The sequence below is a fragment of the Rhinoderma darwinii genome, chromosome 6 (assembly GCF_050947455.1).
Source record: "Rhinoderma darwinii isolate aRhiDar2 chromosome 6, aRhiDar2.hap1, whole genome shotgun sequence".
NCBI lineage: Eukaryota > Metazoa > Chordata > Amphibia > Anura > Rhinodermatidae > Rhinoderma > Rhinoderma darwinii.
The window spans coordinates 133,424,986-133,449,901 of record NC_134692.1 but is presented as its reverse complement, the minus strand read 5'-3'; the positions used below and the strand labels follow the sequence as shown (position 1 = coordinate 133,449,901).

The 24,916-nt window shown below is 43.9% G+C and overlaps 1 protein-coding gene across 2 annotated transcripts; it reads right to left on the bottom strand.

The window, feature by feature from the left end:
• TELO2 (telomere maintenance 2) lies at positions 1-20,575 on the bottom strand. 2 transcript variants are annotated; one of them, XM_075830426.1, is made up of 21 exons: positions 20,349-20,575; positions 18,361-18,708; positions 17,068-17,348; positions 16,472-16,540; positions 15,798-15,945; positions 15,556-15,658; positions 15,389-15,457; positions 13,686-13,827; positions 13,461-13,597; positions 11,604-11,704; positions 11,430-11,519; positions 9,559-9,647; positions 9,340-9,428; positions 9,085-9,198; positions 8,758-8,829; positions 3,940-4,128; positions 2,902-2,993; positions 2,412-2,511; positions 1,575-1,639; positions 940-1,055; positions 1-455 (listed from the first exon to the last, which is right to left on the bottom strand). In XM_075830426.1, exons 2-21 carry the CDS (start codon positions 18,687-18,689, stop codon positions 349-351), a joined length of 2,502 nt encoding a protein of 833 aa, XP_075686541.1. In that variant the 5' UTR covers positions 18,690-18,708; positions 20,349-20,575; the 3' UTR covers positions 1-348. The 2 variants fall into 2 exon arrangements, with proteins under 2 accessions (XP_075686541.1, XP_075686542.1); XM_075830427.1 differs by having other exon boundaries at positions 20,353-20,575.
• Positions 20,576-24,916: the final 4,341 nt, after the last annotated feature.

The window sequence follows — 24,916 nt, the reverse complement described above, 5'->3', positions numbered from 1 at the left end:
TATCTTAAAAATACATTTCTTTATTAAGTCAATTTATTTCACATAAACAAAACAGGATAGAGGAAAGAAAATGAAGTTTCCACAATACAAGACCATTTATGTTGCTCTCATCTTCATCTCTCCCATCCGGGTGGGTCATGTAGCTGATATTTTCCGCAGAGTACAGTAAAACACTGGAACTACAGCTAATCTGGCATCCAATGAATCTTAATCCCAGGATTATTGTAGTTTTACCTTATATTCAGATTATTTTTCAGCAACCATAATGTGGATATTGTAGAACGATGACTTATGTGGTTCTACAAATGCAGCAATAGGTCCATTTCAGCAAGACATCCACATAGAGTGTCACTGGTTTGGAGATAACTGGAGGTTACTCCTTAATTTCTCCATTAGCAGCAGGCCACTCATGGCAAGGCGACGACAATCATCATCAGTGTCTGTCTCAGCCACATCTAAAGAGAGAAAACGAGGCTCAGTGTAATGACAATTCTCAACCTAGTCCTATAGATTCACAATTACCAAAACCTTGGCTTCCGTTCATAAAGCCGTAGCGTTAAATGATAAAATTTTCTCTGCCTGCAGCTGCCACTAGGGGGAGCCAACTGCATATTGATTTATAGAACTCCCACTGAACTCAAATATAAATCTATATTCACTAATCGCCTAACAAAAGGGGATTTGGAGCTCAGTATAAGAAAAATAGAGCCACGAATCCCCTATAAAGAAATACTATGGAGAAGCAGCAGCCTTCTTCTTAACCATATAATCATGAATGGCAGTGTCCGCTTTGTATGCATGGAAAGATGATCCTGCTTTACCTATCGATGCTGGAGAAGGACCTCATTTACTCAGTGTTAATAGAAATGTAAAAGGAGGCAACAACCTGGGATGCATTCAGACATGGCTGATTTTTACAAAGTGTCCCATCTACCTCACCTGCCAGCCAGCACTTCATCTCCAGCACCTCTTCAGACATGTCAGTTATGAGTCGCTCCCAGGGAACACTTAGCAGGATGGTGGACACACAGAACAGGAGACCCTGTCTTACAAATCTATACACAAAATGGAATATAAAAGAAAAAAACGGGAGTCAATAGCCATAATAATTCAGTCACATGTACACATTATGTATACACGACGGTTAGTATGGATGTGATGTGAAACACATGATCCAACCCACGAGAATACTAATTATACTGTGTCAGTGATCTTAAATGGGTCATCCCATCAGGACAATCCCGGTCCATAGGCCTACCAGGGTATATGGACATCATAGATGGGGTCTCCTGCTCAGAACCCCCCTCTATGAGGCAGAGTAGAGAGCGGCTAACAAGCAGTGGCTCTCGCTCTGGTGGCCTCAGGTCATCCATGTATTATATGGACGGACGTTCATCTGAAGGGTCGGCATGTAAGAATACATTTCCCTTGTAGGGGGCGGGGGGAATTATCAGGCAATGGCAGTCGGCTGACTTCTCTAGGGGACAGTTGATAGTAGATCTGGGATGAAAAATGTACCCCTCCGATCGTCATGGTGCGATTACGGTCATTACAGAGACATATTAAACACTCACGGGTCAGTGTGAAAACGAAGAACCCACACAAATTCCAGCAACGCCTTCCCCATCTGAGAAGCAACCTAGGAGAGAACAGATTAATTTCATCAAACCCTCATATACATTTTTATTACACTTCTATCTATAGCTGGCTGTATATACATGTAGAGCAATGAATGGGCCAAAGGGATCTCCAAAATATTACATGACTAATGATGTCATCTCTGATATTTTGAGACTCGCCATTTATCGAAATCCTACACTTCAATATGAGAAATCACGATCTGGCCCCTATTGTACTGTAGTATGGATTGTAAAAACCACATGATAGCAAACGTGTGTATTGTCCTATATCTTCTCTCTCTACTAGATACCTACCGTTCAAATATATATTACAATCATTGTGTATTCTGTTAGAAGCATACAATGTATTATTCTTTATCCGGTCTCAAATAAAAGTCTTAAGGACATGACGGCCTGATATTGGCCATGAAAACGAGCGCCGATCGACGCGCTGCATTGTTGACCAGCGCTCATTGGCTGCAGTCGCAACGATCAGTAATGTATGGGGACGACCAATAGTTACTCTAGTTACTCGTTCGTCCCTATGCATTTGCATCATGTCGGCAGCATGTCTCCCTGTTTACACAGAAAGACGTGCTGCCGACTAGCGACTATTGTATTGGCCCCATCAACGATTTGATCAGCCAATAAACGAGCGTTCGTTGCCCTGTTTACACACAGGGCAATGATCGGGAAAGATCGTTCATATAAATGCTCGTTTGCCTGATCATTGGCCCGTGTAAAAAGGCCTTAACAGTCTCCCACTAATCCCCGCACGCATATATACAGTACCGTGGCATTTAAAGCCAGGTGCATCAGGATACCCAGCGTGTGAATTAGTCTTCCAAGGATGAGCTGATCTTCCCCCAGGAGGTCAAATGTCACAACAGGCCTTAATAGGAAGACCAAGAAAAATACAAGAGGTTAATTATTCTTCATATTTCTACATTACGTATGCCGTCTCCATCCAGAATATACATTAATGCTGTCATTTCTAATAACGTTAAAAAGACTATGGTGGGGTAACTTGAAATTCATCCAAACTAGGGCAAAGGAAAAGTTGAGCAGTTGTCCATAGCAACTAATCAGCTATTTATTTATTTCTTTTTAAAGGCCCAAAAGATAAAAAGCGATCTGATTAGTTGCTATGAGGAACTGCTCCACTTTTTTTTTTTGCAGCAGCAGCAGTTTTGGTAAATCTCCCCCTTGAGCCTTTACTTGGCCAAATTAAATTATTTAACATTCCTAAACGTCAGACGGAAAATGTACGTATGTAACATACCTGTCATAGTTCTGGATGAGGGGGAAGAAGAAGTGTCCAGCAATTGCATGAAATCTGTTTGGTGTGGAGGCCGGGGCGGTACTCGTTTGACCCTACAATAGGAATGGAGATAGAACAGATTAAAATGAAGTTTTATTCACATTCACACCGATAACATTGTATTTGTGTTTTTTTGTTTGTGTGTATTGTATGTTATATTGTAGAGATCTGTGTAACACATGTCAGTGGGGTACCTATCATAGAGGCAGACCACGAAGGGGTCACTGAACGGCTTCCTCTACTTGTCCACGACCGAACAACTGATGACCTATTCCACCAGATAGATGATCAGTATATGATCGGTGGGGGTCCGACACCTGGACTCTGCACCGATCAGCTGCTCCGGCTGCCTCCGGGCACCAGACGTCCATGCCGTTAGCAGATGGCTCCGGAATAGTAGCCGAGCTGCAGTAATGTACTGAGCAATCTGCTTCCAGCTTCAACTGCTGCATACTGTTCAAAACAGGGCGCCCGGAGGCAGCTGATCGATGCAGGGTCTGGGTGTCTGACCCGCACCGATCATATACGGATGACCTATCCTGTAGATAGGTCATCAGTTGTCCGGTTATGGAAAACCCCTTTAATGGGACTCCGTTATGGAGTTTGACTGCAGCCACCACTAGGGTGCGCTATTTGTATACAGATTTTTACAGCTCCCATTGAGTTCAACACTAGCTGTATAAATCCCAATGCAGATTGCTCCCCCTAATGGTGGCTGCTAGTAGCCAGAATTTGCAATAGGGAACTAGGATTTCTGCGTATATTGGGAGATCCCTATCCATTTTGCACAGTGTGACGCAAGCAGGGATATCAGATGGTAAAATGTGAACATATATCGGGACACTGATCATCTGCAGAGCTTTAGAATGGAAATATAAAAAGATGGAGGGTTAGTAAGCCAGGGAGACATTTAGGCTTCAGAACAGTTCTAGAGCTCTGATATTTCTATATATTATATACAATAGATAAGCCCTATAATATATAAATTCTTGCAGACACCTTTGCAAAGCGTCTAGTTTTGCTTGCAATCCTCTCCTCCACAATTTTCCTCCAGTCAACAGGTGCACTTTCTTTCACGTTCCCTTGTGTGCTGCTTGGAGACTGGAGATCACATGTCACCGTCTCAGGGGCCTCTTCTTTTTCTGGGTTCACAGACTCTGACAACTCCTGAGCTGCAGCTGCGAGAACCTGATAAAGAACGAGAAGTCTTTCTGTAGAAAATTACTTTACATGAGCAAACATTTCTACTTTATAGATTATATTATACTAAAGGCTGCAGGTTTATCGGTTAGGCCCTGTTCATACGGCAGATTTTGCGTAGCGAGTCCTGCCGTAATATCTGCAGGAAGATTCCTCCTCCCATTGACTCCAATGGGAGGTTTGGCCGGAAGATTGAGCAGGACACTTTATCCTGATAGCTGAAAAAAAATAAAGTTGGTAGATATATTGCTCTAAGATGAGCTGTATTGGTGGCTCTATTATGAGTTGTGTCTGATATGTCAGTCTAATAACAGTGGCCCTTATTCCCAGTGTGCTATGTTACATGCACTGAGTATATCAATGCTTGCTGTCATTGGATAGACACTATATGAGTGTCCATTTGATAGGCACTATGTAAGTGTCTTGACGTCCTCACCACGTGAATGTGAGAGACGACCGATAGCAGCACGATAAGGTATCGGGCTGGAGAGATTTTGTTCGTCGCTGACAGAACTCCGTGTGCGCTGTCAGTGAGATAATCCGACAGCCCAAACTGAGACGGTATGTACCAATGACCACCGCTGCGATTACCAGCAGTGATACAGCAGCCCGTATGAAGGTGCACTGTGTAAAGTGCCCTAACTATTGAATGCTTGCTGTGAATTAGACACTGAGTCAGAGTCTTTACACCGCTAACCACCGCCGCAGAGACAAACAGCGATGCAGTAGCCCATGTAAAGCGCACTATGTAAAGTGCACTGTTTAGCGGTGTAAAGACACTGACTCCGTGTCGAATTCACAGCAAGCATTCAATAGTTAGGGCACTTTACAAAGTGCACCTTCATACGGGCTGTGGTATCACTGCCGGTAATCGCAGCGGTGGTCATTGGTACATACCGTCTCAGTTTGGGCTGTCGGATTATCTCACTGACAGCGTACACAGAGTTCTGTCAGCGACGAACAAAATCTCTCCAGCCCGATACCTTATCGTGCTGCTATCGGTCGTCTCTCACATTCACGTGGTGAGGACGTCAAGACACTTACATAGTGCCTATCAAATGGACACTCATATAGTGTCTATCCAATGACAGCAAGCATTGATATACTCAGTGCATGTAACATAGCACACTGGGAATAAGGGCCACTGTTATTAGACTGACATATCAGACACAACTCATAATATTGAGTTAAAATTCCACAGTGTGAACAGGGCCTTATTGGTCCAACTTTGCAACATTTTTTATTTTATTTATTACTGCATTGCATCAAGATTAAAAAAAAAATATGTGACCCTCCAGTCTCCAGACAAAATTATAAATATGATGGAGTAATATTACCTGGTACCCTCCAGTTGCGCGCTCTGCTGTGGATCCGCTGCTTTATGGTCCCCTCTGTGTTGTCTCAAAAAGGCCACAGCACTTATCAGACTGTCTAAGACACTCCCACTGTCCATGGATTGGACAGAACCACTTATGTGACTAGTTCGGGCCAATCCGAGATGAGTGGGAGTGTCTTAGACTTGGTCTTACAAACGCTGCGGCCATTTATGGACAGCACAGAGGGGACCCTAAAACAGTGGATCCACGGCAGAGGTGGGCAACTGGAGGGCACCAGGTAATATTACTCCATAAACACCATCGTATTTAAAATGCTGTCCCAGGACCGGAGGGTTGCTTTAACTAAAAATCTACCGTTTTAGGTCTACAGCTCCTATGCAGAGCTGTGTCTCCATGGTTACAGAATACAAACAAACCCTGTATATTCCGATGCTGCAGTCACACACCATTCCATATATCCCCTACTTGTTGCTAACCTACTTGCCCAAACCAAGGAGAGGCGGTGATAGGGTTAAAACGTTGAAAAAGTGAGCGGCATATTGGATTCACAAACTCCAATGCCTGGCATCTCGTGGGTTAACAGACTACGACATATATATATATATATATATATATATATATAGCGGTCTGTAATTGATCTAGTTTATTAACATGGATCTGTGTTTCTTTTGGGCCGCTGATTTACTCCTGGTCCCTATTGCTGCCAGCTCATTATCTTCTGGGTGTATGTTAGCCGGTCGTATACGCGGTGTATTCATACTTTTAACTCTACTATTGCCCATTCGATCTCTACTTTATTTGACTCTTTTTGATATATCTACCGCTTCTACTCCATCTCTGCCTTATTGTCTATTCCAACAACCTATCCAGCCCTTCTTGTATCTCCATTGCTTGCACACTTCGCAGCACGGTCCCCTTTGTCCTTGCGGTTACTCTATTCTTGCGGTCACCATTTATCCACAATGACAAGTCCTCTAGTTTTAGTCATCCTCGCAAACAAATATCGTCCGCTCATTACCCAGCGAGCGCGATGGCTTCAGGTATGTCCGTGCCGCTGCCCAGCATACTCTCACTCTGCCTCGGGATGCGCACTGACATCTGCGCGTGCGCCTTGCACCGAGGCTCTTCCCCGTTCCAGATGCACACGTGATGACGTCATCACATGCTCCTCCTATCTGGTCACGTAACAGACGGGTTTCATCATGTGATGTCGTCTGACCATCTCTATTGGTCAGTCTCTGTTTCGGGAGGCACCCTTCTTCTGGCACCTAACCAAACCCCCTATTGATACATAGTGGGGGTTGCACTATAGTTAGACCCCACCACTGATAAAATTACCTTATCGATAGCGCCATTCTAGAAGTAGCTTATACCTTATTTCAGCTGCAACAGGGGAGTACAAAGGGGCCGATACCTGCATTTTATCGCTGCTTATACATGTTTTATATCACTACACCATTGCACGGATGTGGTATTCATCAAGTATGTTATGTTCTGCATTAGACCTCACTATATTTTTGTCCTTCACTGCCATACCAGATACCAGCACCATAAGTTGTTCTTATCTGCATTCCTTGGAACCACCAATTCATAAAATATTTACCTTACGTGTATAACAGGATTTTCCTGACGTCACGTATCTACCTATATACAAAGTTTGGATGGTATACTATGGACTCCAATGGTCCACGTTACCCTGGCCACCAATTGTGTCATGTTTGAGTCTTATTTGGAACCACTTTTGGTCCACTACTAGTTTATGTTAATTACCCTAGAGTCGTATGCAATGTACACAACTATGTACCGCCATATGCATTTCATATATATATATATATGTATATTCTGTATATAACTTATTGCATTCATCACTGATGTATTTCTGCATTTATTGCAGGGTTTGAGAAAGGACGAAACATTACACACAATTTTGCCACTTTCTGAATAAAATCTTTTTTTCTGCATATCAAACAAATAAGTGCTTAAAGGGAATGTGTTGCCAGCAAAAAATTTATTTATTTTTTTTAGTTAAACAATTAGTGTGTAGGTGATTAAACATTGTTCTAATTTTTTTTATTTTTTTCACGAGTCAGGAAATATTATAAATTAGATTCTAATTTATAATATTTCCCAGCACTGGTCACTAGATGGAGCAATTCCCAAAATTGCAGCATTGCATGTGGTAAAGCAACCACATTGCTTTATGCTGCAAAATTGGAAAAAAATCCCTCGCTCTAGTGAGCTCTCAGAATCCCCCCCTCCTTTATCCTGGCTAGTGCCGGGAGAAACGAGGGGATTGAACGGTCTAACCTCCTACACTGTGTGTCGCCATTTTTTGAGCTAACACACAGTGTAGAAGGTTTACATACACTAGTAAACACACTGAAACATGAACATACATAGAAATCACTTACCTGCTCCTGCCGCCGCCGCTCCCTCCGGTCCGTCCGCTCCGTCTGCTGCCGCTGCTCCAAGTGCACAAGTCCGGAAGCCGCGACCGGAAGTAGTAATCTTACTGTCCGGCCGCGACTTCCGGTCTACAGGAAAATGGCGCCGGACAGTTCAACTTGGACTGTGTGGGAGCGTCCTCAGCCCCGTGTACCCCTGAGGACGCTACTAGGTAGCGAAACATGTCGGGGGGGCTTTATTGAATTTTTAATCCCTGCCTCAGCCGTATTTATCATAATAATAGAGGCACTGGTGCCCTTGTACTGACTGTTTGCCGACACTCGGCATACACCGCTACTTTCTTACACTCGGCTGGGTTCTCCAGCTGTTATACTGACTTCGGTCTGTGGCAGTGAAATTTTTAAAATTATATGTATAGTTTGTCTTGCTACACGTAGCCTAATAAAAGTTGTAAACTCTTACTTTATTCTTATTATCTATTGGGTGGTCAGGAAATAGGGTTTTGTTTGCCTGCAGGCATTCCTTTTCTGACAACCCTACTTACAGCACCCGAAATCTAGAGTGCCACCGAGAATACCATTGTTGCTAACCTACATTTGGTAGGTTAGAACAGATAGATGGTAAGAGAACTACAGGATCAGACTACACAGGGTTTGTTTGTAGTCTGTAACCATGGAGACACACAGGCCTGCATAGGAGCTGTAGAAACGTTTTTAATTATTTAAAACTAGTTGCAAAGTTGCATCATTTTCTTTTTAATCTTCATTGAATTGAAGCAATACAAAAAAAAAATAGATGGTTGAATACCCTTTAAATATTGGAACTCTTTTCATATAAGACTCTTCCTAGCCTTAAAATAGTAACACATACATACATCTAATATATCCATTCGCTGTCGTAGGATGTAGTTTAAGGAATAGAATTCTCCAGTAAGATACTGAGACACCTGTAAAAGAAAAAGCGGGTGTTTTTGTGAAGAGGTCTACATACAGATAGACAGACAGATGCCTCTGATCAGTTGTATGTCAGATCTACAGTCATATAACAGGGCCATACACATGCTATCCGTCAGATAATTACCGACTGTGTAATCAAATTAGCAATTGGACTTGTTCGGCCCAAGGACAATATTTCCAGACACCCATTGGCCCTACTAGAAAATATCTATCTACTGTGTATAGTCAGTTATACAATTACTTACCGGTACAGGATCAATAACGGCGACAGAAACCATGGCTGAATATCTCAACTGCGTAATATTCTCCACACTGGGGCGATCAAGGTGTAAGAGGATTTTGACAAGCTCTGCGCTGACCTACAGAAGAAGCCAGTGAGGGAATGCCTATTATTTACCATGTGACGTATATTAGTGTTTTTTGTTTTTTTTGTCTTCTAGCAGACATGAGTCCCTAAAAGACTTTATTACGAATAGTCCAAAGCTGGTCTCCATTTTTACCTCTTTGGTGGCAGAAGGGTTTGAACGAATCAAGCTGGATAACGAAGCCATGGTCACCTCCAATTTCTCCACATCTTCTGACAACAGCACTAAGGAGATAGAAAGTATAAACCTTAAAAATAAGATCCTAAAATATATATTAGTGACACATAATCTGAAATGTTAAATATTGATGAACTGTAATGAAAAATGTATTTCAATAGGATTACTCCATCCCACCTTCCATGCAGTCCCGGATATAAGCTGGAATTTTGCTTTTCTTCAGCTCTGTGTCGGCACTCATATCATATGGAGTCAGGTCGTCATCGCTGTTCCATTAGGAAACAATTGTCAAAACATAAAAAACAAAAAAACATTGACATTAGAAACATGCAAATATAACAAAACAATGGAGGACAATAGTCTGCTGTGATAATTATAAGGACAGAGTCGGGACCAGGGCCAACAAGCAAACTAGGGCCCTCTTATTGCCATTTTTAGACCGTTTTTCTTGCAATTTCAGCTCACCTAATCAAGTATATAAACATAGTGCCAAAATAATACTGATATATATATAGCTCACATAATACCACCATATAGTGGCCAAATAATACGCGGTAATCAAATACTACTGACTTAAAGAGGACCGGTCACCTTTCCTAACATTTCAGTTTTAATAAATACTTGTATTCCCCATGAAACAACAATTCTGGATCATCCTTTTTTTTTTAGAACTCTACGTTATGCCATTCCTCTGTTACTCCTCCTAGAAATTTATTAATAAAATTGGCAACTGGGTTTTAGCATTCCCCTTGACAAAGAGGTGTGTTCCGTCACAGTCTCTTTCAGCACCAAATTGGATATAGTCAGTCTGTGTAGGGACACAACCCCAACTGGTAACACCCAGTTGTCAATTTATTCACAATTTCTAGGAGGAATAACAGAGGAACAGAACGTAGCGTTCTAAGAAAGCATGTTCCAGAATGGTTATTTCATGTGGAACACAATTATTTACTAAAACAGACATGACAGGAAAGGTGACCGCTCCTCTTTTACCCAATGAAGTTCAAGCCATTTTTTGTTTTTTTCATTTTCCACTTCCCGCCTTCCGAAAGTCATAACTTTTTATTTTTCTGTCAATGGAGTGGTGTGAAGGCTTACTTTTTGCGTGATGTCATATGTCGAGTACACTTCTACTCCATCAAAGAGGACATTATGCTACGGGCGGATCAAAAGGTATTATAGATTTTGATGGAGCTCAGTTGCACCTCCTGGCAGATCTCTCCCGAACCACCTTGGCAAAATGACAGGCTCTCTGTCTGGGTTGCAAAATTTTATCCAGGGGCCCAGGGCTAAATCGAATGGAGGCACCGGACTCCGGGGACTTCAGTTCTATTATTATGCTTCCATACTTACTCGCACGGTGGACTGGTTTCATGGTGCAGATCAGAAGCAATGGGTTTCTTTGGAGAATTCTCTTTCTCCTTTTGCCCTTCATTCCCTACCATGAATAGACAATCCTTCCGTCCGGGACGGGATATTTTGTCTCCGCATACTCAGGATTTCCTTGTGGTGTGGGATCACGATGGGAAAACTTTTAATATATTTATTTTAAATAGGCCCAAGGACTGCTGTGTTTGTACTCCCATAAAGCCCTGCCTCCCTAGGGGGGACTAGTTAAAAAAAAAAAGTTAAATAAGGTTTTTTGAACTAGTCCTCCTAGGGAGGCAGGGCTTCATAGGAGTACAAAGACAGCAGACCTGGGGGCCTTCATTAAGCCCCCAGGCTGCCATGACAACCATCCGCATTCGAGTTGCGGGGGGCCGATGGGCTGTCAGAGGGGGGCGCCCTCCCTTACTAAAGCCTTAGATGTCACAGTCGCGATTGACCACAGCATCTAAGGGGTTAAATGAGCCAAATCCAAAGTGATCTTTAAATCCGCCCGTTGCAGTGAGGTGTCGGCTGTATTACACAGCTGACACCTGCTAAGTATGGAACATGCTCAGCCAGTGAGCCTGCTCCATACTTCCCTGTAACGCTTAAAGGGGTTAAGGGGTTAAATACACAGAGCTAAAGCCATTGTGAATGGATGATTATTACATAAAACTCACCTATCTAGTTCAGAGTCTGATCCTGTGTCAGCTTTGGACTCTCCATCCCGTTTGTCCTCATTCTTGGAAGCCTGAATTCTGGACTGAGAGCTGTGAAACAGGAATAAATAGAAAGTATTACTGGAAAAGAAGGCTTGATTAACCAACATGGGGGACTCCACGTCATCTATTTACCTCTCAGATGGATGATTTACACTTTTGGCAGCATCCACTGCACTAATGGATGGAGGGGTCAGCAGTGACTTGAGGTCTTTGATTTCTTCATCATCTTGATACTATAAGATGGAGATTTTGTGTCTATATGGATTAAAATTGTTGGGATCCTTAGACTGCTACATTTGTGCCATAATTAAATAGTAACTACACTCTCAATCAAACTTTTAAAATGTGAGAGAGAGATATCAAAAGTTTGGTTTTATGGGTGTACGGGTGCGGAGACCCCCACCCTTGCTCAAACAAAGGTGCAGAATTTCCTTGCACCTTCAGCTGTGATCGGCGCTCGTCGTCACGCTGAAGACGGCTCCCATAGATGTTCAATGTGAGCCGGACGATGGGCGCTGATCACAGCCGAAGGAGCAAATCGCTCAGACGAGAGCTTCTGCACCTTCCTTTCAGCAACGGTGGGGGATCTCAACTCCCAGACCCCCGCCTATCCAAACTTTTGATCTGTCTCTATGACATATCAAAAGTTTGATGACCGTGTAGTTCCCATTTAGTGACTGACATTGGCCAACTTAACCATCTTAGGGACACAGATCACTTAGTAGCTACATGCTCTGGCATTAAAGAGGACCTGTCCGCTTTAGTAAATACTTACATTCCTCTTGATATAACAATGCTGGAGTATCTTTCCTTAGAACTTTGCGTTCTTTTGTTCCTCTGTTTTTTCTCCTGGAAATATATGGATAAATTGACAACCGGGTGTTTCCATTCCCCGTTTCTAAGGGGCCTGTCCCTACACAGTGAAACAGTCTAATCAGTGATGAGAATATCAGACTGTGCAAGGACACACCCTATTGACAAGTGGAATGGTAATCCCCAGTTGTCAATGTATTAATACATTTCCAGGAGGAATAAAAAGGGAAATGGCACAACGCAGAGTTCTTACAAAAGATGTAGAAAAAAAACCAAAAACTAACCCTCTTGCTGCCTTATAGGAGCTCAACTAAGCGGTCTGTCAACAAGTATTTTGACCATTTCCAGTAGCAACTATGAGAATTGTGAATGCAGCTCTGGAGTATAATACAGGTTGTAACTCAGGATCAGTACAGGATAAGTCATGTAATGTATGTACACAGTGACTCCACCAGCAGAATAGTGAGTGCAGCTCTGGAGTATAATACAGGTTGTAACTCAGGATCAGTACAGGATAAGTTATGTAATGTATGTACACAGTGACTCCACCAGCAGAATAGTGAGTGCAGCTCTGGAATATAATACAGGATATAACTTAGGATCAGTAATGTAATGTATGTACACAGTGACTCCACCAGCAGAATAGTGAGTGCAGCTCTGGAGTATAATACAGGATGTAACTCAGGATCAGTACAAGATAAGTAATGTAATGTATGTACACAGTGACTCCACCAGCAGAATAGTGAGTGCAGCTCTGGAGTATAATACAGGATGTAACTCAGGATCAGTACAAGATAAGTAATGCCATGTATGTACACAGTGACTCTACCAGCAGAATAGTGAGTGCAGCTCTGGAGTATAATACAGGATATAACTCAGGATCAGTACAAGATAAGTAATGTATTTACAAAGTCACTCAACTATTGTGTAGATTAGATCTATGTATAACTTAAATAGTGTTCAAAAGATGGACATGTGCTTAACTCCTTCTCAGGGGCTTCAACGCAATGACCGACTTAGTTTGAGGATTAGGACAATAAAAGCAGAACCACCATTATTCTAAACAATAGAGTCCTACCCTCTAGTGCTGACAAAAATGGCGGTCTCTTTACTACAACAGAATAGTATATCTTAGTAAGAAAGCTACGTCCTATGGCTTCCATATAGGAATCTTACTTGGAAAGAGAGACCGGGACCTCCAGGTTCCATATAGTGGCTCAGACATTCAGCGACTACCATGCCCAAGCACCTGACCGGAGGAAGAGAACTGTCCAGATACAGGCGAGTCCCAGTAGTCAAGGCGAGGATTAACTCTGTTGATGTAGGAGGAGGGAGGCAAATTATCTGTGAGATATGAAGAAAACTAAGAGATAGATGCTGCCATGTTTTACCACCTCTTACCTTGCTTGCAGCCTTTAATATCTTCTTTGTTCAAGAGACTCAGGCAAATAAAAATGGAGCGACTCAGGTGAAGGAGCTGAGGATAAGGCGAGTGTTTGACTACACCGCTAGATGACCAACCTTCTAGAAGATCCTTCAGAACCTAGGAAAAAAATACACATTGCAATATATAATATTAGTTTTAGCAAATAAAAGGTTATACAATTTTCCAATATACTGTGAGTGAACGCCTCATGGCTTTCAGGACCTCTGCTTGCTTTATAGTTTGCTTTCAGTGGATTTAAGGGTTTATGTGTGGACCAAAACGTATTAACAGTGTAGTCACTGCTGTTTGTGATACACCCGCTAATATACATTCCGATCCCCCGTGGCGCTGATTCTGCGATTTTTATGGCGTAGCCGGGGGACCGGAAGTCTAGTTGCACATTCTTTGATGATGATGATACGACTCTTCGTCACGTGACCAGCCCCGCTGTACTCTATTTAATCGCTGTACTAGAAAAGAAAGCTGTGCCACTAGACTTACGGTCCCCCGCCAGCGCTACAAAAAAAAAAAAAATCTATGAAAATCTCAGAATCAGCACGACGGGGACCGGAATGTATATTCGCGAGTGTATCACATACTGCAGGGACTACACGGATAATAATTTTTGGTTCTCACGTAACCCCTTTAAAATCTATTTGGGTCATGTGATGAACACACAAGCTCAGTTTGTTAACCTCTTAAGGACCGGCCTAGTTTTGGCCTTCAAGACCGAGCGATTTCTTTTTTTTAGCGCCACATTCCAAGAGTCATAACGTTTTATTTTCCGGTTGATGTAGCAGTATGATGGCTTGTTTTTTTGCAGAACGAGTTGTATTTTTCATTGGCACCATTTTGGGTTCCATTTAAATTTGTTGAAAAACGTTAAAATTTCCCCCAAATTTTTTAGGGGCGAATGGAAAAAAACAAATATGTATAGGAGAGTTTAGATGAGCACATTTTTTGCCTGCATGATCGTCAGGACGTACTATTACGTCCTAATGCGTTTAGGTGATCGCAATTAGAACGTAATAGTTACAGACAGAGTTCTAAAAACTGCACTGTAACGAGCCATGCACCTGTGTGTCCATCACATGACCAGGACAGATTTTTATCCACTCAAAAGTAAACAATGAAGGAGCCTACTGAATGACTGCAAGCAGAGATCTTGAAAAACCATGAAAAATTAATACAGAAAGTTTATTAAAAATTGTGTACGTTTTCTTAATGCCTTTCATACCATTATTTGATGAAACTAATACCCCTTTACCACTGCTGTCTGAATATCACCTGCATACTTTTAGACTAACGCTGCCCATACACCTTACATAGCTGGTGGCCAAACAAGCCGATACACATGCACGCTCAGCCAAGCGTGCATGTGTACTCAATGGAGAGAGGGGAATAAGCCACTGCCAGACACCATTGGTGGCTGCTTATCTCTGGTGGAAAAAAAAAAAAAAGGATCGGGCACGTTAAAACCCAACATGCCCGATCTTTCTCCCCGACATTGCCATTGGGGAGAGTCGGACACTACCATACATATTAGATAGTCGATGGCTTCGGCAAACATTCATCTAATGTGTATAGGCACCTTTACTCTTTATCTACGAATAGGCTTTCTACTTCCTTTTAGAAATCACTTTTGAGGTTCATTTATGTCTCGAACGTCTCTACCCACCTTAATCAGTAACGGTCGGCGACTGCTCTCCATAGACAAATATCCCAGAATGCTCTGCAGCGCCTCTTTCTGACGAGGGAATGAAAAGGAATACAATTGAAACCGCAGTCATTTCTCTTCTATAAAGAAGAGTAATGAATGGGACGGGATTACAATATGAAGATTACCTTCAGACCATACTGCAAAAACAGCATCTTCTGAGTGAGTAAGAACTGGGTCTTTTTATTCTTAAGAACCAGATCTCCCAGTAACTGGGACAGAGACGCCGGCCTGAAAAAAAAAAATCACAAAAACGTACATAAGTCTGGCATTCTTATTAAATAGACTGACAATCTTTGTACTCCTGGCATAGATTACAGATAAGAAGTTCATATAAAGTGTATTGTATAAGGCCGTGACAAACCCTTACCCCTGTGCCATCTGAACAAGCCCAGTCACCACTGGCTCCATCCACCTGTCCGGAACAGACTCAATCAGCCTCCAACAGATCCTCTGCCAGATGCAGTCAGATTGGACCAGCGTGGTCAGGCGAGGTACAAGCACAGAAAACAGCTCCCCTTTAAGCAGATACAAGAAATGATCATCCACCTTAAAAGGGGTGTTCTCCAATATCAGGATTCTTTGTCATTTAAAAAAATGTGCGACTCTAACCTACACGAGTACAGAATGTGGGACCCTAACCTTAGCCTTGAACGAAGGGCACTAGCCCTTAGTCCAAGGTCCCAGAAACCAACTAATGTAATCGTCTGACAAATCGAAGTCAAGTTCTATTATTTGGCAAACTTTCCTTGGATAAACTTTTTTTTTTTTAAAAGGAGTGGTCTCATCATAGACAATGCCTTCAATATGACAGCCGATTTGCGCCAGGGAAAGTTGCCGCAGCAGCTGCTTCGGGGAAAATTCAGTACCACATGCCAATCGTAAATTACATGGACGGCCGGGGTCCGCCAGTGTGACCTCCCCCGCTTTTCACAACTTGAAGTTTTTTTTAAAGTTTAGTTGCCCTTTAATCTTTGCATCATAAGGAATCTTTCTTTTTAGTCTACAGGGGTTAATTATTTCAAAAAGTACCAGGATACTCACTTTGACGACCCTGCATACAGACTTTTCCCAGGAGCTGAGATACGAAGGAAATGGAGCAACCTTTCCCATCTAAGAGAGAAAAAGAAAAAAGTATGAGCTGCCTGACTTTACAGGGCAATTCCTCATCGCGAGGATATGCCATCACGTTACGAGCGATGGGGGTCCCAGGGGTCCTGTTAATGGAGGGGCCACAATGCTTTGTTAGTGGCGCTTTCACTGTTTTTCCCTGCATAGCGGCGCCCAGGCCACCCGATCTGCAGAGAACTTTAACACGGCCCCGTTTAGAGTGAATCGGCTGCCGTTGCCTGCACAACCAGGTGGCCATGAGCGCTGCTGTGCAGGAAATATTTAGAAGGGGATGCAGTGCTAAATTAGCACAGCAGCATCTTCATTCTCAGGATCAGTGGGGGTCCCAGAGGTGGGACCCCCATCGATTATAAAGTAATGGCATATCCTAGTGGTATGCCATCACTTTATAAAATAGGAATAACCCTTTAAGGCAGTGACTGGACTGGTTGCTATGGGCAACTGCTCCATTTTTGGTAAATCTCCCCCCTATGTTCACATTTATGTATTTTTACGGAGTCTACACTCACCTCGTAGCGATACAGACACCATCTGTAGCACACGTATTATGGCGTTTCCCACACGGGGGTAATAGTTTTTAGTGTAGAAAACGGATTTATTGTGTTTTTTAAGGCAATTAGCCAAGTGATCGGGTAAACTGCAGATCTTGGTCAGAACGGCTTCATGTAAGATTGGAGTTGGCGTTGCTTCCAGCTGCTGCTGACAAACCTCCCAGATGACCTCGGCCAGCGCTCCGCACTGCAAGAATTTCTCCAGTACAAGAACACAGCGATCAAGGCGGACACAGGGCCTGTGAGAAGAGGAAAGCGGGTTATAGCGCTGCAACGTGTGTGACGTGCGGCAATGAAGGAAGTTGTTATTTCATGGACAGAATTAAAATCAGCCTTTCAATCTATAAATTAGTCCCTAAAAAAAGACATTAATGTGTGATCAGTGAGAGACCGCAAGGAAGAAGGGCTGCAGAAATCTTTACAGACATGGCTCTTTAGGCGCGGTGTCTGGTGTTGGAGCTCAGCCTCATTCATTTACAATACAGGACACAGAATGAGATGGGAATGGCAATGTGTCTGGTAAAACCATGAAGAGGCCGTGGCTTTCCAACATGCTACCATTCTGGAGATCGGTGGGGGTCTGAGAGGTTGGGAACAATCACTGATCACACATTGATGCCATTTCCTACGGATACACCAGCAACGTTAAATATCGGATAACTCCTCAGCAGTCCTTACATGTCTGTTTTAGTAAATACTTGCATTCCCTTTAAAATGCATTGTGCTGTTCCTTTGTTATTCCTCCTGGAAATATATAAATATATTAACAGCTGGGTACTGCCAATGAGGCGAGTCCTCTGATACGGTCTAATAGAGTGCTGATAATACTCAGTATGTCAATAACAAACGGACAGCCAATTTATTAGGCCGTGCCTTATAAAGCTAGGACAGGCCTGGGGGGGCCTTTGCTAGGCCCCCAGCTGCCATAGAAACCCATCAGTCCCCCTTCCTCTGTCTAGCCACCTAGATGCCACGGACGCGATTGACTGCGGCATCTAAGGGGCTAAACGTCTGGGATCAGAGGCACCTCCGTTCCTGGCCATTCCAGCAGGATGTAGGCTGTATAGTAGAGCCAGCAGCCCAGCTCCCACTTCGGATGACGCAGACACAGCTCCTGTGCCCGCCAATGGAAGTTACTGTACGTCCATTTGCGGGAAGGCACCATTAACATAAACGTACGGTTACGTCCAAATGCATGAAGGGGTTAAATAAAACCCATTACCCATGTATATCGCTCATGTGTATACTCACCCTGTCCTCACCAAGCTGTCCATCAAAACTAGGAAAGCCTGGTCTGCTGGACCCTCTAGGAAAAAACTGTCCCATAGATCCAAACATTCAGATGTCAGAAGGTCAAACCACTGTGGTCCCATTTGGGCCACCAATAACCTGAGGAAAGGAGTGTAATGCGTCCTGTTAAATTCAGCAATCTCCATCGCAGATGCCGGGTCCTCTCCTCTTCCAAGGTAACGTTTAGCACTGGACAGCACCTCCACCAGTCTGTCTCCATCGCAGATCTTCGGTAACTCTGTGAGGATGTCTTGGACTGCACAGCGCACGGATGGAATGTCCTGATCCATTTCTTAAGAAACTGTAGCCCTATAAAATGGAAGAAGTCAAAGAACGGGTTAGCGTTCTGTTCTTACAAATTTTATTTTCATCTGCAAAAGAAACAGGAGTTCATGGTCTTCAAGGCAACCCCGTCTCAGGATAGAAGCGGGTCCTCCAGCGTAATGGGGGGACCGGAATGTATATTAGCGAGGGTACTTACATACTGCAGTGAGTATACTGCTAATAATTCTTGGTCCCCATATAATCACTTTCCAATCCACCAGCATTGTTAGCATATTGAGAACATAAGCCATCAATGTCTGATCGGTAGCAGAACCAATGCCATGACAAAATGACCTCCAGCTTTTTTTCTTGAAACACAAAAACAGACAAGACGAAGGATTTATTAAAACTGCTGCATAAGGATATTGGAGCAGTTGTCCATTATAACCTGATTGGTTGCTATGGGCAACAGCTCTGATATCACTTTGCACCAGTATTGTTAAGTCTCCCCCAACGGGTTTACACATTGAAGCCCTTTTATTTTAACTGCCGAGAAAATAGTTCAAAAGAGACGACCAATATGGCTGCCTTTCCTATAGATACAACTGAATTGTAAAAATGCCAATAGAAGACAATAATAATTAGCAAATATTAGCTGGAAAATCCCACCATCAAATGTAGCTTGCTTATGTAAAATGCTCTTTTCACTTTGGCATACAAAATAGCAGGGGTTTAAAGGGGGGTTCCCACCTTCTGACAACTGATGACCTATCCACCCGATAGGTCATTATTATATCATAGGTGCGGGTCCGACACCCAGAACCCACACCGTTAAGCCGCTCCGGTGGCCTGCGGGCACCTGACAGTTTGTCACATAATGCTATGTACGGAGCCTGAAGCAGTTGGCTCCGTACATAGCATAGCAGGAGAACTGCAGGTCCGCTCCTATTCACTTGAATACTGCAGCTTGGCCGCTATTCCGTGGCCGGAGCCAACTGCTTCCGGCATGTATGTCCGATGCACGGAGGCACCGGACCAGCTAATCTGTGAGGGGTCCGGGTGTGGGAACCCCCCAGATCATGTACTGATGACCTATCTGGTGGATAGGTCATCAGTTGTCAGAATGTGGAAAACCTCTTAAAACTTCTCCATGGTGACAGACTACAATAAACCCACTGTAGTCAGATTCTGCAGTCATACTCCCTACAAATGTATGCAATCAAGAAGGGACATATGGAAGGAAGTAGGACTGCAGAATCAGACTACACAGGGTTTATTTGTAGTCTGTAGCCATGGAGATACATAGGTCTGCATAGAAACAAAACTGTAGCATAACTTTTTTTATTTTTTAAGCTGTGAAAATCAGAGCAAACAGTGTGTATTTATATATATATATATATATATATATACACACACACACACACACACACATCTTATAAAGCCAGATCCTAAGGTTAGTCATCGGATTTCAAAAGTTTGCAGTGAGGATACTTTATTTAACTTTGTGCCCCCCCTCCCTGCAGTGGAACTACAAATCCCAGCACTGACTTGCATTCAATGCCACATTAGCAGTTCCTTGAACCTTACCCTAACGTTTTTTTTAATTATGAAGACCCCCCTAGGCAAATAAATGAGAAGGCACCAACAAATTAAAATCTCGCTTATAAAATTATTTTATATATTACCTGCCTTATCCAGAGTCTGACAAGACACAGAAAACAACACTCGGGCGAGACTGCCGCTTATCCATCACTCCGCAAGCATAAACTTATGAGCGCTGCCATCTTGGTCTCACCGGAAGTTATGAACAACCATCTTAATACACCCACAGCTCGACAGTCTACAGAAGCCGGCTAGAACTCCCGATCACGTGACAGCTCTGTAATTCCTTGTCGGGTGGACCGTGCTGTTCCTGCGCCCTCTAGTGCTCGATGTATGTTACTACAAGTTTCTCATTGAGCAAACAGCGCAAGTGCACTCTACACTGCGGGTACTTATTTCCAGGGACTGCGTTATCACTAGACTGGTCTTTATTGAACTACAGGCATCTGAAAACGTTTTGAAGACAATTTTTTTTTACTGATCCAAAAATTCCCAAGAGTAAGGGTATGTTCACACGGCCTATTTACGGACGTAAATCGGGCATTTTTGCCCCGAATTACGCCCGAAAATAGCGCCTCAATAGCGCTGACAAACATCTGCCCATTGAAAGCAATGGGCAGACGTTTGTCTGTTCACACGAGGCGTAAATTTACACGTCGCTGTCAAAAGACGGCACGTAAATAGACGCCCGCACCAAAGAAGTGTCATGTCACTTCTTCAGACGTAAATGGAGCCGTTTTCCATGGACTCCATGGGAAAACCAGCTCCAGTTACGTCCGTAATGGACGTGGCGTTCAAGTGCCTGCACATGCCGTTACGGCTGAAATGACGGGGCTGTTTTCTCCTGGAAACAGCCCCGTAATTTCGGCCGTTACGGACGCTGCCGTGTGAACATACCCCTAAGGCTGGGTTCACATGACCTATTTTCAGGCGTAAACGAGGTGTATTATGCCTCGTTTTACGCCTGAAAATACGGCTCCAATACGTCGGCAAACATCTGCCCATTCATTTGAATGGGTTTGCCGACGTACTGTGCAGACGACCTGTCATTTACGCGTCGTCGTTTGACAGCTGTGGGTATGTGCACACGATAAGTGGCTTTTACGTCTGAAAAGACAGACTGTTTTCAGGAGAAAACAGCTGCGTCGTTTCAGACGTAAAAGCTCCTCCTCGCATTATGCGAGGCGTCTTTGACGCCCGTAATCTTGAGCTGTTCTTCATTGAATGCAATGAAGAACGGCTCAAATTACGTTACAAAGAAGTGTCTTCTTTGCCAAGGCAGTCATTTTACGTAAATGACAGGTCGTCGGCACAGTACATCGGCAAACCCATTCAAATGAATGCGCAGATGTTTGCCGACGTATTGTAGCCCTATTTTCAGGCGTAAATCGAGGCATAATACACCTCGTTTACCGCTTTTTGGTGCGTCCATTACGGACGTTAAATGGAGCTGGTTTTCCATGGAGTCCATGGAAAACGGCTCCATTTACGTCTGAAGAAGTGACAGGCACTTCTTTGACGCGGGCGTCTTTTTTACGCCCCGCCTTTTGACAGCGGGGCGTAAAAAAATGACCGTCTGCACAGAATATCGTAAGACCCATTCAAATGAATGGGCAGATGTTTGCCGACGCTATTGAGCCGCTATTTCGGACGTAATTCGGGGCAAAAACGCCCGAATTACGTCCGTAATTAGTGTGTGTGAACATACCCTAAGGGTATGTGCACACACACTAATTACGTCCGTAATTGACGGACGTATTTCGGCCGGAAGACCCGGACCGAACTCAGTGCAGGGAGCCGGGCTCCTAGCATCATACTTATGTACGATGCTAAGAGTCCCTGCCTCGCTGCAGGACAACTGTCCCGTACTGAAAACATGATTACAGTACGGGACAGTTGTCCTGCAGCGAGGCAGGGACTCCTAGCATCGTACATAAGTATGATGCTAGGAGCCCGGCTCCCTGCACTGTGTTCGGTCCACTACTTGCGGCCGAAATACGTCCGTCAATCACGGACGTAATTAGTGTGTGTGCACATACCCTAAGAGTGAGGGCTGATTCAGACGAACGCGGCGTTTTGCCTGTGCAAAAGCCACTTGACAGTTGCGTGTGGCAGCAGCATATGATGCGCGGCTGCGTGGTTTTCGCGCAGCCGCCGTCATTATGACACGCCATTTGGATGTTTGTAAACAGAAAAGCACGTGGTGCTTTTGTGTTTACATTCATCCTTTTGACAGCTGTTGCGCGAAACAGGCAGTTCGCACGGAAGTGCTTCCGTGCGACCTGCGTGGTTTTCACGCACCCATTGACTTCAATGGGTGCGTGATGCACGAAAAACGCAGAGATATTGAACATGTCGCACTTTTTACGCAGCGGACAAACGCTGCGCAAAAAGCACGGACTGTCTGTACTGCCCCATATACTTCGCGTGAAAATCACACGGCCTGCACGGACGCGATTCACGTTCATGTGAATCCGCCCTGAGTCAAAGATTCCCCTGAAAACAATGTGCCCCTCACCTGTGGCATCGGCTGGCACGGCAGCTGCATTTGGACAACTGGATCCAATGCTGCCATAAAAATTTTTGGCCTCCAGCAAGCTATGTTCACACCGCAGATATACAGGTATTTCGATGCGTGGAAACTGCGCCTGGATAAGTATGAATACAGCCTACATAAAGGGTCCCATTGATTTGAATACGAAACCACCCCGTTTATAGAGGGTAGAATTTTTTTGCGCAAGGAAATGAAAGCCGTCACTGGAAAAAGAATTTGATATGTAACTTTTTGACGTGTTTTGCACTAAAACAGCGCCGGGTAGCAACACGAATTGAACGGGTCTTATCTGCGTGCAGATTCGCGCCAGTTTTTAGCTGCAAAACTGCCGCAGAAATGGGAGGATCAGCCTCGGATTTCGGCTGCAGATTCTCAGCCAAATCCACGTCAGATTTTTCGACACGAAAAATCCACTGTGTGAACATGTCTTTTACATGGGCCAATGATCGGATGAATGAATGTAAACACGGCAGCGATCAGCCGGTGAACGAGTAAACACTTTTATGCGGCCATAAAAATGGTCGCTAGTTGGCAGCGATTCTCCCTGTGTAAACATAGGATGTTCTGCTGAGATTAGGATCGGGGCCAACAACCTTAGTAACGACCATTCGATCACCAACCTCCCGATCATTGCTCCGTTTAGAGCAAACCAGCGCTGATCGATAAGCTATGTTGTCGATCGGCGCTCACCTATTCCTACAATTCAGCATTAGACCTCATGAACACTGCCGAACCATGTAGTGGAGCCTGATTGTCAGCACATGGGATGCGCACAGCTCTGTACTATTCAGCTGTAGGCACTCGGTTTGCTGCCATATAGCGCCTTTATATGGCACCGTATATCAGGGCCATTGTCCCCATAAAACAGCTTTGGATGGAACATACCACTTTTTTTTCCTGTCAGAAAATCAATATGAATCGGAGAGGAGAAACCTTTGTCTATCTCCATATGAAATCAGACGCATATGGAGGTACAGTATGGCCCACAGACATCTATAGCGCTTATTACAATGCCGTCTACAATATTCTAGTCCATTGACGCGGGATGCGTTCATAGGAATCAATGTAATAACCTAGCCACATGGATGAGCGTATATAAACAACCAAACTCTCCAAACTTTGAGGTTTGGTCCCTGACAGCTCCATACCAGACTACAGGCAACAGATTAAAGAGTCTCTGTCACCACATTATAAATGCTCTATCTCCTACATAATGTGATCGGCGCTGTAATGTAGATTACAGCAGTGGTTTTTATTTAGAAAAACAATCAATTTTGACGAAGTTATGACCTATTTTAGATTTATGCTAATGACTTTTTTAATGCCCAACTGGGCGTGTTTTAGATTTTGACCAAGTGGGCGTTGTGGAGAGAAGTGTATGATGCTGACCAATCAGTGACCAATCAGCGTCATACACTTCGATCCATTCATGTAATCAACACATAGTGATCTTGCTAGATCATGATGTGCTGTCACTTACTCACTGAAGTGTCTTGAGAGTGAATAGACATCACCTCCAGCCAGGACACGATGTCTATTCACAATCCCGACACTTCGGTAGCGCTTGTGTGGGACTTAATGACAGCAAGCGTGATCTCGCTTTCTGTCATTAAGTCCCACACATGTATTGCAGTATATCGGGATTCTGACAGGCTTCTATTAAGCCCTGCCATAGGCAGGGCTTAATAGGAGCACGAAGTTGGCGGACCTGGGGGCCTTCATTAGGCCCCCAGGCAGCCATAGCAACCATTGCCACCCCGCGATTGCATTGCGGGGGGTGCGATGAGCCTTTAGAGGGTGTTGCCCCCCTCTAACGATTTAAATGCTGCGGTCGCTATTGATTGCGGCATTTAACGGGTTAAATGAGCGGGATCCCGCTCGTTACTCTGAAGTGTCAGCTGTAGCATACAGCCGACACCCATATCGTATGGAGCGGGTTCACTCCGTGAGCCCGTTCCATACTTCCCCCTACCCGACTTTGGCGTATGGATACGTCAAATGTCGGGAAGGGGTTAAGGCTAGATTCACACATCATTCAGTTTTGCCTCCACAAAAAACAGATACGTTTTTTTGTGCGTTGCAGTTCTGTGTGGCCTC